This window comes from Aedes albopictus, chromosome 3 (assembly GCF_035046485.1).
Source record: "Aedes albopictus strain Foshan chromosome 3, AalbF5, whole genome shotgun sequence".
NCBI lineage: Eukaryota > Metazoa > Arthropoda > Insecta > Diptera > Culicidae > Aedes > Aedes albopictus.
The window spans coordinates 288,562,038-288,572,974 of record NC_085138.1 but is presented as its reverse complement, the minus strand read 5'-3'; the positions used below and the strand labels follow the sequence as shown (position 1 = coordinate 288,572,974).

The following is a 10,937-nucleotide window of genomic DNA, read 5'->3' as shown; positions in this document are numbered from 1 at the left end:
TTGCGGGACGACAAACGGGACGAAACCAAGGCGCTTTCGTCGAAGCAAAGGAGCCCAGCGGAAGACGGACATCTTATTTGTTGGGAAGTATAGTGCATGTTGGGTGGAAATTGCATGTGGCCTTGGTGGAAATAAATGATTAGAGTGCATGCGAGTTGCTTTTCTTGTTTGGAGCATAGCCCTGAGGTGTCCGCTAGTAGTTTTTTTGTCTCGGTGTTCGCTGGATTTGTTGGCTTGTTTGGTAATCTCTGGTCGTTACCCCCCTCGCTGCTGTCTCCATTGTCGTCGAGCAGTCAATCTGTCTCTCGAGGTCGCGAATTTTGTGGAACGTCGAGTCGATCGTGAGTGAATTCTGGTGCAAGTGCAAGTGCTGTGCAGTGTTCAAATTTGATTAATTGCGCCTTACGCAGTTAATCACAGTGCAGTGCCGTGGTTTAATAGTTAGCAATGGCCGATCTACGTGCCCTTGTTAAGAGTGAGCAACGTGTGCTGAATACTCTGGAAGGATTGGAGACTTTCGCGCGGAGGTACAATCCCACTCAGGACGAAGCACAACTTGCAGTGCGCCTAGATTCCCTGGAGTCAATCTGCAAGGAGTTCTACCGAATTCGTGAACAAATTGAGCTGCTAACGGACGAAACCGCTGAAGATGAGGACGACAAAGATGTACGATTGCGCGAAAAGGCCAACCTGGCGGCACTTACCGAGTTCGAGGAGCGGTATTTTCGTCTGAAGGCCAGTCTCACATCGAAGCGAGCTCCCCTACCACCAATCGCGACGACATCCGGAATCGGTCAACCTGGTGACCGGTCGGAATCATCTTTTTCAAAGGTGAAGCTACCAGAGATTCGCCTTCCGTCGTTTGGTGGGAGGATTAAGGAGTGGGTCCCGTTTCGGGACAGCTTTTGCAGCCTGATCCATGAGAACAAGCAGCTCAACGACATGGACAGGTTCAGCTATTTGAAGTCGGCCCTTTCTGGAGAAGCGTTGCAGGAGATCGAGTCTGTGGAGCTTTCAGCTGCAAACTATAGCGTAGCGTGGAAGGCGCTGGAATCCCGCTATGAGAACAAAAAAACTTATAGTGAAGGCCCACCTCGATGCTCTTTTCGCCGTGGAAGGCATGAAACGCGAGAGTTACGACGGCTTGAGCAACCTCATCAGCGGGTTCGAGAAAAACCTCCAGATGCTGCAGAAGATTGGAGAAGATACCGCTGCGTGGAGCACAATTCTGGCGTACATGGTGTATTCCCGGCTGGATCCTGCCACGCTACGGCAGTGGGAAACGCATCACAATTCTAAGGACGTGCCAACGTACCAGAACATGCTCGCTTTTCTACGCAGCCATTGTGCAGTGCTGCAATCCATCGCGCCCGCGAGTTCGAAGCCGAGCGGTTCCGATTATCGCACATCGAAGCCATCCGTGTGCCATACCACCGTCAAACCGTCGAGGAAGTGCCCATTCTGTGGAGATTCGTGGCATCCCGCTTTCGTCTGTGGAAAGTTCCAGCGGTTGCAGATTGCGGAGTGGCTAGAAGTTGTTTTGAAGGCAAGGCTGTGCCGAAACTGTCTCAGCCTTGGCCATTGGGCCCGATACTGCGACAAGGGAACCTGTCGTCACTGCCAGCAGAAGCACCACACTCTTCTGCATGGAGCACCAATCCGATCCTCCGTTCCACAATCGCAGTCAAATCCTCCGACACAAACCAGACAACAGCCACAATCCTCGCAACCAAGACCGAACCCGAGACCACAGACATCAAACGCTAGCAACACTACACCCAGCAACTCTCAACGACCGAGCACTCAGTCACCAGCCACCAACACAGCCACATCCACCACTCAAACACACATTGCACTCCCAGTTACTCCCACACACAACATTCTGCTCTCCACCGCCCTTGTGAGGGTCCAAGATCGTCACGGCAATACTATGCTAGCACGAGCCCTGCTGGATTCGTGTTCCCAGCACTGCCTGATGACGAAAGAGTTCTCCAGCAGAATGCATTTCCACGCGTCGCCATCACTTCTCTCCGTTCAAGGGATCGGTTCGTCAATCAGCACGTCGACGAAACTCGTCAGCGCTGTAGTTCGGCCAAGGTTGGAGGACATGTCGGCTTTCTCGCAAGAGATGCATTTCAACGTTCTCCCGCGGCTGACTGTTTCGCTACCGACAGCCAGTTGTAGCATCAGCGGATGGAACCTTCCCGAAGCAGCCTTCCTCGCCGATCCGCGTTTCCACGAACCAGGACCGGTAGACATCATAATCGGAGCAGAGTATTACATGGACCTGCTTCGAAGCGAGCGACACAAGGCGACTGAAGATGGACCTACGCTACAGAATACTGAGTTTGGCTGGATCGTCTCCGGCAAGATACCCGATCACCCTGTCGGTGGATCGCCATCCTTGACTTTCGTCTGCTCCACGAACGATCTTCAAGACCAGCTCACGAAGTTCTGGGACCTAGAAACCTGTCAAAGTCACAGTACGCAGTCACTGGAAGAGTCAGCTTGCGAGGCGTACTTCAACCGTACAACCGTACGAGACGAGGCTGGCAGATTCATTGTGACCCTGCCGAAGAAGGAGAGTGTAATCAGTCGACTAGGTTATTCCGAGACAACAGCGATCAAGCGACTGATGGGAATGGAAAGACGATTCGCAGCTAATCCCGAGCTGAAAGCGATGTACGCCGAGTTCATTCGCGAATACCTCGAGCTAGGGCACATGAAGGAAGTGGAACAAGATGCTGGAGAAGAAGTCAGGAGGTACTTTCTGCCGCACCACGCAGTTCTGAAACCGGACAGCACGACCACAAAACTGCGAGTGGTTTTTGATGCTTCGTGCCAGACGTCGACCGGTGTTTCCTTGAACGATGCGTTGATGGTTGGTCCCGTCGTGCAGGACGACCTATCCAGCATCTGTCTACGGTTCCGAACACACCGCATAGCCGTGAACGCCGACATTGCCAAGATGTACCGTATGATCCGAGTCCAGCCCCAAGATTACCCGTTGCAGAGCATCAAGTGGCGGAACGATCCAAGTGAAACGCTTCGAACGTACGAGTTGACTACTGTCACGTACGGCACCTCGTCCGCTCCATACCTGGCTACAAAATGCCTACAGCGTCTCGCTGAAGACGGAAAGGCGTCTCACCCCGTAGCGTCTGAAGTCATCGAGAAAGACTTCTACGTGGACGACATGCTCACAGGAGTTGACACAGTTGACGAAGGTCGGCAGCTGGTGAAGGAAGTCATCGAGCTGTCGGATTCAGCGGGTTTCACGTTACGAAAATGGAACTCCAACAGCGCGGAGCTTCTCGAAATCGTCCCGGAGAACTTGCGAGATGAACGTTCCATCCTCGCACTAGATTCCGCCGAAACAGCGATAAAAACCCTCGGTTTAGCGTGGGATCCAGCTACAGATGTCTTCCGTTTTACCTTCCCCTCGTTCAACTGGACTGCGGTGATCACGAAGCGCATTGTAGTCTCCGACGTTTCGCGCCTGTTCGATCCGCTAGGTCTGGTCGGACCTGTCATCATTCAGGCCAAGATTTTCATCCAGGAGCTTGTAGCCGCTGCTGGGCGATCCAGCATAAAACACGTGGCTTATGCGCCACTCCTCGAAAGGAGACCACGAGCCCAATTTTAAATTGCCCGGATGAGACTCCCAAAGGGCGAGTCCATTTGTTTTCCTGGAAAGGATTTATGGATCGATCCAGCTGGCTACGATCTAAAACGGCCAAACGGGAAATCCCTATTACCACAACATAACAGCACAATCACGACGACACTCAGAGACGACGGTGAGAGATCTCACCTGAACCCCTACGATCCCACTAAAGAGAAGTTCTCATCACTGGCAGAACTCTCTCTTCTCACCACCAGATCCCTCACTGAGCTGGAAGACACTCATAAGATAACCCAATCAAACTCTACGTGTGGAGGACGGGACACGAAACTACAGCAAACCGCGCAGTGATGCTAAATACAATTAAACAATCATATTGCTAGGATGGAAACTAATAACACATTTATTTGGGATTTGACGAAACTGATACGAATATATTCACTTACTACCTAGGATAACATACATTTTTATTGCAACGATCGAATTCGAATTCCTGTCATTGGATGTGTTCGTTCCCTATTTACAAGCTCCTAGCTGGTGTGCGATTACTAGCCACTCCCTCTCTATCTCCCTATCTGTGCTCAGTGCTCTACTGCTCTATTCCCGTGACGTCACTTATCGGAAGCTCAGCTACGGCTATGTCTGCGCTCCTAGTATCCGACCTTCCTGCAGTGGTGGCTAAGACGGGCTCACGCACGCATTTTCACGGAACCGAAGACGGTGGCTCCCAAGACGCTATCGAAAAGAATTTCGATGTTCAAAAAGGGTCGATTGGCTCTAATGGCACTTCATCTCATCAGTCTTTGACTGGCAAAAAAAGATCCTCCGCGGCGCCCTCAGCGGACGCCTCCTCCTCCTCCTCTTCTTGGCGTAACGTCCTCGCTGGGACAAAGCCTGCTTCTCAGCTTAGTGTTCTATGAGCACTTCCACAGTTATTAACTGAGAGCTTCCTCTGCCAATGACCATTTTGCATGTGTATATCGTGTGGCAGGCACGAAGATACTCTATGCCCAAGGAAGTCAAGGAAATTTCCTTTACGAAAAGATCCTGGACCGACCGGGAATCGAACCCGTCACCCTCAGCATGGTCATGCTGAATACCCGTGCGTTTACCGCCTCGGCTATACGGACGCCGCACTCCGCAAATAAAAGAAATTGGTTGACTCACCGATCTATTCTGCTTACTCAACCTCAGCAGTCGATGACCTGTAAGCCGGGTCGTTGACTCACCGGCGGCTTGGTTGATTGAGGCGCTGTCGTTGATCGGCTCGTCACCGCGTGATCGCAATGGCGGTTGACGGTAGCTATGCGATGGCGGTTTCTGGCACTTGGTTGATGCCCTGCTGGTCAGTTGGCGCACCAGCTCGTGGACTTCGTCCACCTGAAGGTCCCCGGGCCTTCTCGGACCGATTTGGTGACGGATCCGTCCGCTTCCGGCAGGTTGACGGTCGCCGGGTGTTTTCGTCCGTTGGGGAGAAGCGGTCACGTTTGGGTGCGAGAATCTGCGGATTGAAGATGAATGCCCGTACTGGCGGGACAAAGAGCTTAGCACTGGCACCAAGAGCACCTTACGAGCACAATTTCTTACCTTTCCTTAGGCTTCTTATCGTTCAACAATCGCACACAGTTATCTACGCACACTTTTGGCCTACTATGGAACGAAACACAGAAATTAAACTATCTAACTATATCTAACATCACATTAAACCTACTCTAGGCACACGAAAAACTAACAAGCAAACGCGGACACTTCCAACTCTTTGAGCTATCACGGACGAAATGATCGAGTCTTGGTAGCCTCAGATAAGGGAAAGTGAATGATCTCGGACGTACCCGGAAGTACGTCATTTCCCGAAACCCTTCGTGTTCATCGTGACTACACCGCTATGCGGATAACTTGACCGATAGTCGTGCTGCTTTCCCTTTCCCACCTTATCCAGAAAACAAATGGCCTCGACCTCGGAAAGCGTTTGTTAATGGATGACTTTTCATTTGCCTAAGCTAAGGGGTATGTACCAATTCAAATTATTAGAGATAGATCGTATTTCCTTACAATCTATCTTATTTCAAATATTTACATACTTATCTTACAAAAATATATACAAATTCTCCTGACCGCTACAAGCTGTGGAAGCAGAGTTGCGGCTGGGATGACCCTCTGAGTCCCGAGTTACAGGAGCAATGGCAGGAGTACAGACGCAATCTAGCTGGATTGGAAAACCTAACCGTTCCCCGCTGGGTAGGAACCGGCGGTCATGCTACTACCATCGAGCTACATGGCTTCTGTGATGCGTCAAACAAGGCGTACGGTGCTTGCTTCTACGTGCGAACCATCTCCGAAACGGGGGAGGTGTGTGTGAGGTTGCTGACGGCGAAATCACGAGTCGCCCCACTCGACAACCTGAAAAAAGGGAACAAGCGTCTCTCGACCCCACGGTTGGAGTTATCGTCTGCGTTGCTGCTAGCCCACCTCTTCGAAAAGGTCGTGAGCAGCCTTGGCATACGTGCAAGGTGCTTCTTCTGGACGGACTCAACCATCGTCAAGTGTTGGCTATCGTCGTCGCCGTCAAGATGGAAGCAGTTCGTCGCAAATAGGGTTTCGGAGATTCAGCACATAACGAAGGACGGTGTCTGGAATCACGTTGCTGGACTGCAGAATCCGGCGGATATCATTTCCCGCGGAATGGCTCCCGTACAGCTGCAATACGAATCGCTCTGGTTCAGTGGGCCGTATTGGCTGAGGTCGGACGGATGCAACTGGCCATCAGCCCCACCGATCAGCGAAGACGAATTCGATCCGGTGGATCTCGAGGTCAAGACCGTCTCGGCAGCACTTCCAGTCATCCAACCAAGCGATATCTTCAGCCTCCGATCATCGTTCAGCGACCTCCAGCGCCTCACTGCCTGGATATTACGATTCCGCTACAATTCGCAATCGGCAAACCGAAGTACGCGACGCCAAGGAGCCCTCACGAAACTAGAACTCGAAGAAGCGACGAAGGTGTTGATTTGCCTCTGTCAGCAAGAAAGCTTTCCGCAGGAGTTGGCAGACCTGACGAGCGGCAGAGAAGTTAGAGAATCGTCGAAGATCCTAGCTCTAAACCCGCAACTCGAAGACGGAATACTGTGCGTCGGCGGCCGGCTTCGTCACGCGTCAATCACGAACCGCCGCAAGCATCCGTACATCCTCGATCATCGACATCCGTTCGCTTACATCGTCGTCGCGCACTACCATCGAAAGTTGCTGCATGGCGGACAACAACTGATCATTTCGACCGTCCGAGAACGTTTCTGGCCGACAAGCGTCCGGAATCTCGTGCGGAAGGTGCTTCACGAGTGCGTGCCCTGTTTTCGAGTCAAACCCAAGATCCAGGATCAGCTCATGGCTGACCTTCCACCGGAAAGAGTCATTCCTTGTCCACCGTTTCAGCGCGTAGGAGTCGATTACTGCGGCCCGTTTCAAGTCGCTTACCCGCACCGACGTTCTCGGCCAGTGAAGATCTTCGTCGCCGTCTACATCTGCCTCGTTACCAAGGCTGTACACTTGGAGCTAGCGGCAGACTTGTCCGCTCAAGGTTTCATTGCGACCTTGAAGCGCTTCTCCTCCCGGCGTGGCAAGCCGGAGTTAATCATGTGCGACAATGGCAGAAACTTCGTTGGAGCGAGACGTCAACTAGACGAACTTCGTCGGCTGTTCATCAACCAGCAATTCCAGTCAGACGTAGTCAGGGAAGCGAACGAGGAGCAGATAGAATTCCGCTTCATCCCAGCGCGGTCGCCAAACTTCGGCGGACTGTGGGAGTCAGCAGTCAAATCGTTCAAGCTGCTGTTCAAACGGACGATCGGCACGCACACGCTCCTGTACGACGAGATGGCAACGATTTTGGCCCAGGCGGAAGCAGTTCTGAATTCGAGACCGCTGACGCCGCTCAGTAATGACCCGGACGATTTCGAAGCGTTAACTCCCGGGCATTTCCTCATTCAGCGTCCCCTCACGGCCATTCCGGAACCAGATCTGGATGGAATTCCCGAGAATCGACTGTCAGCCTTCCAAAAGGCTCAACGGTACACACAGCAGTTGTGGAAAAACTGGTCCAAGCTTTACCTGTCGGACCTCCACAATCGGACAAAATGGACTGTACGTCGGAACAACGTTGCAGTAGGGACCATGGTGGTTCTGAAGGATGAAGAACGACCGCCTCTGAAATGGCAGCTCGGCCGGGTGACAGAGGTTCACGCTGGCGAAGACGGGAATGTGCGGGTTGTAACGGTTATGACCAAAGACGGCAGCTACAGCAGAGCAGTATCGAAGATCTGCGTGCTGCCCATCCGTGACAATATTGTATCGTCAAACGGGGAGAACTAAGTCTCCTCCACCGGCGGAGGTCGAATTCATCGGCCTCCGCATACCAGTTAAGTCGTTTGTATATTGTGTTTTTCCAAAAAGTAACCCGCTCATTTTCCCCAGTCACGATCGCCCCTGGCTCCGGTCATCTGGAGCAGATTCCAATCGAGCCCGTCAAACGTACCCCTGTCATTCGAGGTCTGTATAGTTTCGGTGGTGGTTAGATGTTGCATGAAATGAAGTTCGTTCAGCATGAATGCTCCAGCGGCGTCCAACGCCAGCGCTCCGGCGCCCTGTTAGTCTCGTACTATATTTAGTACCAAATTTGACTCTTTGAGGTAACCTGCAACCGTATCTGGTAGAGGACAGAAGTGCACATTCTGCCCTTGGCGCGCTACAAGTGATCGTCATCTAGCTTGGCCAGTGAGATCGACGTTCGCAGTACGTAGCTTCGTCGAACCAGTAGCAGCTCGTAGGTAATACTCAGATAGTCAACGCAGCGAACAGTGAGAGGGATTCCGATGCCAGCCGGCGTCCGCGGAGGCCACGATGGCCTCCGTTCCAGGCAAGTCTTTTTTTCATTTGATTATAAAGGTAAAAAAGCACCCTCTCATCTGTTCCAGCGATAGCGATCTTCATGCAGCATCACCACCGAAATTGATCAGCCGAGCAGCCGAAGTTCCGATGGCAAACCGCCATCCCAGCACGACAGTCCGTCGTCGCAGTTCCACTCAGCAGTTCCGACGGCAGTCCCGTCCCAGCACGACAATCCGTCGTCGCAGATCCGCAGTCACTAGTTCCGACGGCAGTCCCGTCCAAGCGCGATGAATCCCGTCGCCGAAGATCACCAATCATCAGTTCCGGCGGCACAGTAACGTCCAAGCGCGACTATCCGTCGCGGCAGTTTGCAGCCCAGTTTGTTCAGTAAAATGTCGTCCAACACCGCACCACCAACCCAAATCCAACGAAGCGTTCACCCAGTACGAGAGTGAGAGGGACATCGGTACCGTCCGGTACCCGCGGAGGCCCGTTGGCCTCCGTTCCAGGGAAGTCTTTTTATAATGCGATTAACAAGATTAAAAAGCACCCTCTCATCTCTTCCAGCATTTGTATTTTACTGATCTCCACCAACAATTGCAAGTTCCGACGGCATCCGGCCGTCCCAGCGCGACAATTCGTCGCGACAATTGCAACAGCCATCCGTACCAACGGCATCCCGCTCGATTCCGTTGTCCAGGGCGACAATCCGTAGTCGCATTTCCACCAATCCAGTGGCAGGTGCAACAATCCATCCGTTCCGACGACTTTCCACCGTCAAGGGCGATATTCCGTCGTCGCAGTCCAGCCAGCACATCCCATGGCCATCGCCAGCAATTCGTTAAACGTCCATTGGGGCAACAATAGAAGTAGAACCTGGAAGAAAACGTTCATCAATCAACTTGTCCAGCAGAATCAATCAACTCGATGCGGAGAGGATATGTCACAAGTGCCACCCGGCACGTACGGAGGCCAGGTTGGCCTCCGTTCCAGGCAAGTCACTTCTAATTTTGATTAATAAGGTAAAAAAGCACCCGTTCATATGTTTCAGCGACTTGACCTGCGGGCAGCAGTAGACAGTCTGGTCCGATCGGCGAAGTTTTCGCACCTCTACTCACCCGATTCACAATCCAATGAAGAGTCCATCCACATCTAAGAATCGCAGCAGCACCAGCTTCAGTATCAGCATCAGATGTTTCTTCTTTCGTTCCAGTTGGTAGAATCCGATACACTAGCAGTAACAAATCGTAGATCAACTGCCAAACTAGGTCAAGGTCTTTGCTGCATTACCAGAAAACGTATTCAGTAGTGTAAACCCAAAACCAGCAGCAGCAGAAGCAATGTGTAGAAGGTCAAAACAGCGAAACCAGTAGTAGAAATTGCAATCAAAACAAACAACAAAATCTATGTATATAGGTAACAGTCATAGTAAATAGTGTGTAAGTTAGATAGAGAAGGTTGAAATCACAGATTCCAAGGCGGCCGGCTAATGTTAGAGCGAGACACACAAAAACATCGATGCCAAGTTTGCTTGCGCATCCCTAGATAGGCAGCAGTATTTATAGAGAGTCTCTCTTTAGATTCTGCCTTCTCATTATATACCTGCAGTCGATGATCGTGTCGATCGTATCAGCTTTGTAAATACATAAGCGATCAGCAGAGTAGGTAGTGTAGGCAAAAACAGCTGTTTATAAATCAGTCAGAATAAACCGCCGCGGAGGAAACATCTCCTCTTGTTTTCGTTTTGTAATAAAGTAGTTTGGTGTTCGCGTTAATAAAAATGTTTCCGTCGATAATTAGGCGATTTTCCAACAAGTGTCCGAAAGAAGAACCCGCGGCGGGCGCGAACACCATGGATAAATCATCCCGAAGTAAATTGCGTAGATATCCTGGAAGAAACTTCTGGATAAATTATGGAGGAATTTCTAGTGAAGTCAGAGATGTTTTCAGTAAAACTCTGGAGGGCTTCTCACATAAATACTTAACGACTTCTTTGTCAACCCCTCCATGAGTTCTTGTGGAACTCCTAGAAGTATTCCTGGGAAACCAATGGAGAAATACCCTAGAAATTCTTGTAGAAGGATATCCTGCAGAAATTCACTTGGAACTGATGAAGGAGTTGGAAAAAAACTGCTAGAGGAATCCCTGGAGAAGATATAGAATTCCAAGAAGTAGTTCCCGGAATCCATTTCCGAGGAACTGCTTGGAACAGGTTAAAAAAAACTCCTGTTAGAATGTCTGATGAAATCCCGAGAGAATTCTCCTGGAAATCTTGGAAAAAACTTGGAAAAAATTTCAAGGAAAATCCTAGAGATGCTATCACAAAATGCTGTATAAATTTTATTTTTCTAGAAACTCAGGTAGAAGTCCATAGGGAAATTCTAGTGCAATTGTCATGAAAATCACAGATGGATTCTCATAAAAATACTGG

General features: G+C 50.9%; 2 protein-coding genes across 2 annotated transcripts; both read left to right on the top strand.

Annotated features, from left to right (window-relative positions):
• Window positions 1-447: 447 nt before the first annotated feature.
• Window positions 448-3,515, top strand: LOC134290767 (uncharacterized). The gene is made up of 3 exons (XM_062857963.1): window positions 448-1,032; window positions 1,088-3,421; window positions 3,483-3,515. The coding sequence occupies exons 1-3, from the start codon at window positions 448-450 to the stop codon at window positions 3,513-3,515; spliced, it is 2,952 nt and encodes a 983-aa protein (XP_062713947.1).
• Window positions 3,516-5,757: 2,242 nt separating this feature from the next.
• LOC134291319 (uncharacterized) lies at window positions 5,758-9,431 on the top strand. The gene is made up of 2 exons (XM_062858911.1): window positions 5,758-8,036; window positions 8,128-9,431. The coding sequence occupies exon 1, from the start codon at window positions 6,308-6,310 to the stop codon at window positions 7,988-7,990; it is 1,683 nt and encodes a 560-aa protein (XP_062714895.1). The 5' UTR covers window positions 5,758-6,307; the 3' UTR covers window positions 7,991-8,036; window positions 8,128-9,431.
• Window positions 9,432-10,937: the final 1,506 nt, after the last annotated feature.

What these genes read in the sequence shown, in the direction of transcription:
- LOC134290767 (XM_062857963.1), top strand. Translation starts at nt 448, where the DNA reads ATGGCCGATCTACGTGCCCTTGTTAAGAGTGAGCAACGTGTGCTGAAT. An exon ending in TTTCAGCTGCAAACTATAGC is followed by an intron (nt 1,033 to 1,087) that starts GTAGCGTGGAAG and finishes CTTATAGTGAAG; the next exon opens with GCCCACCTCGATGCTCTTTT. An exon ending in CGTGGGATCCAGCTACAGAT is followed by an intron (nt 3,422 to 3,482) that starts GTCTTCCGTTTT and finishes AGCGCATTGTAG; the next exon opens with TCTCCGACGTTTCGCGCCTG.
- LOC134291319 (XM_062858911.1), top strand. Translation starts at nt 6,308, where the DNA reads ATGGCTCCCGTACAGCTGCAATACGAATCGCTCTGGTTCAGTGGGCCG.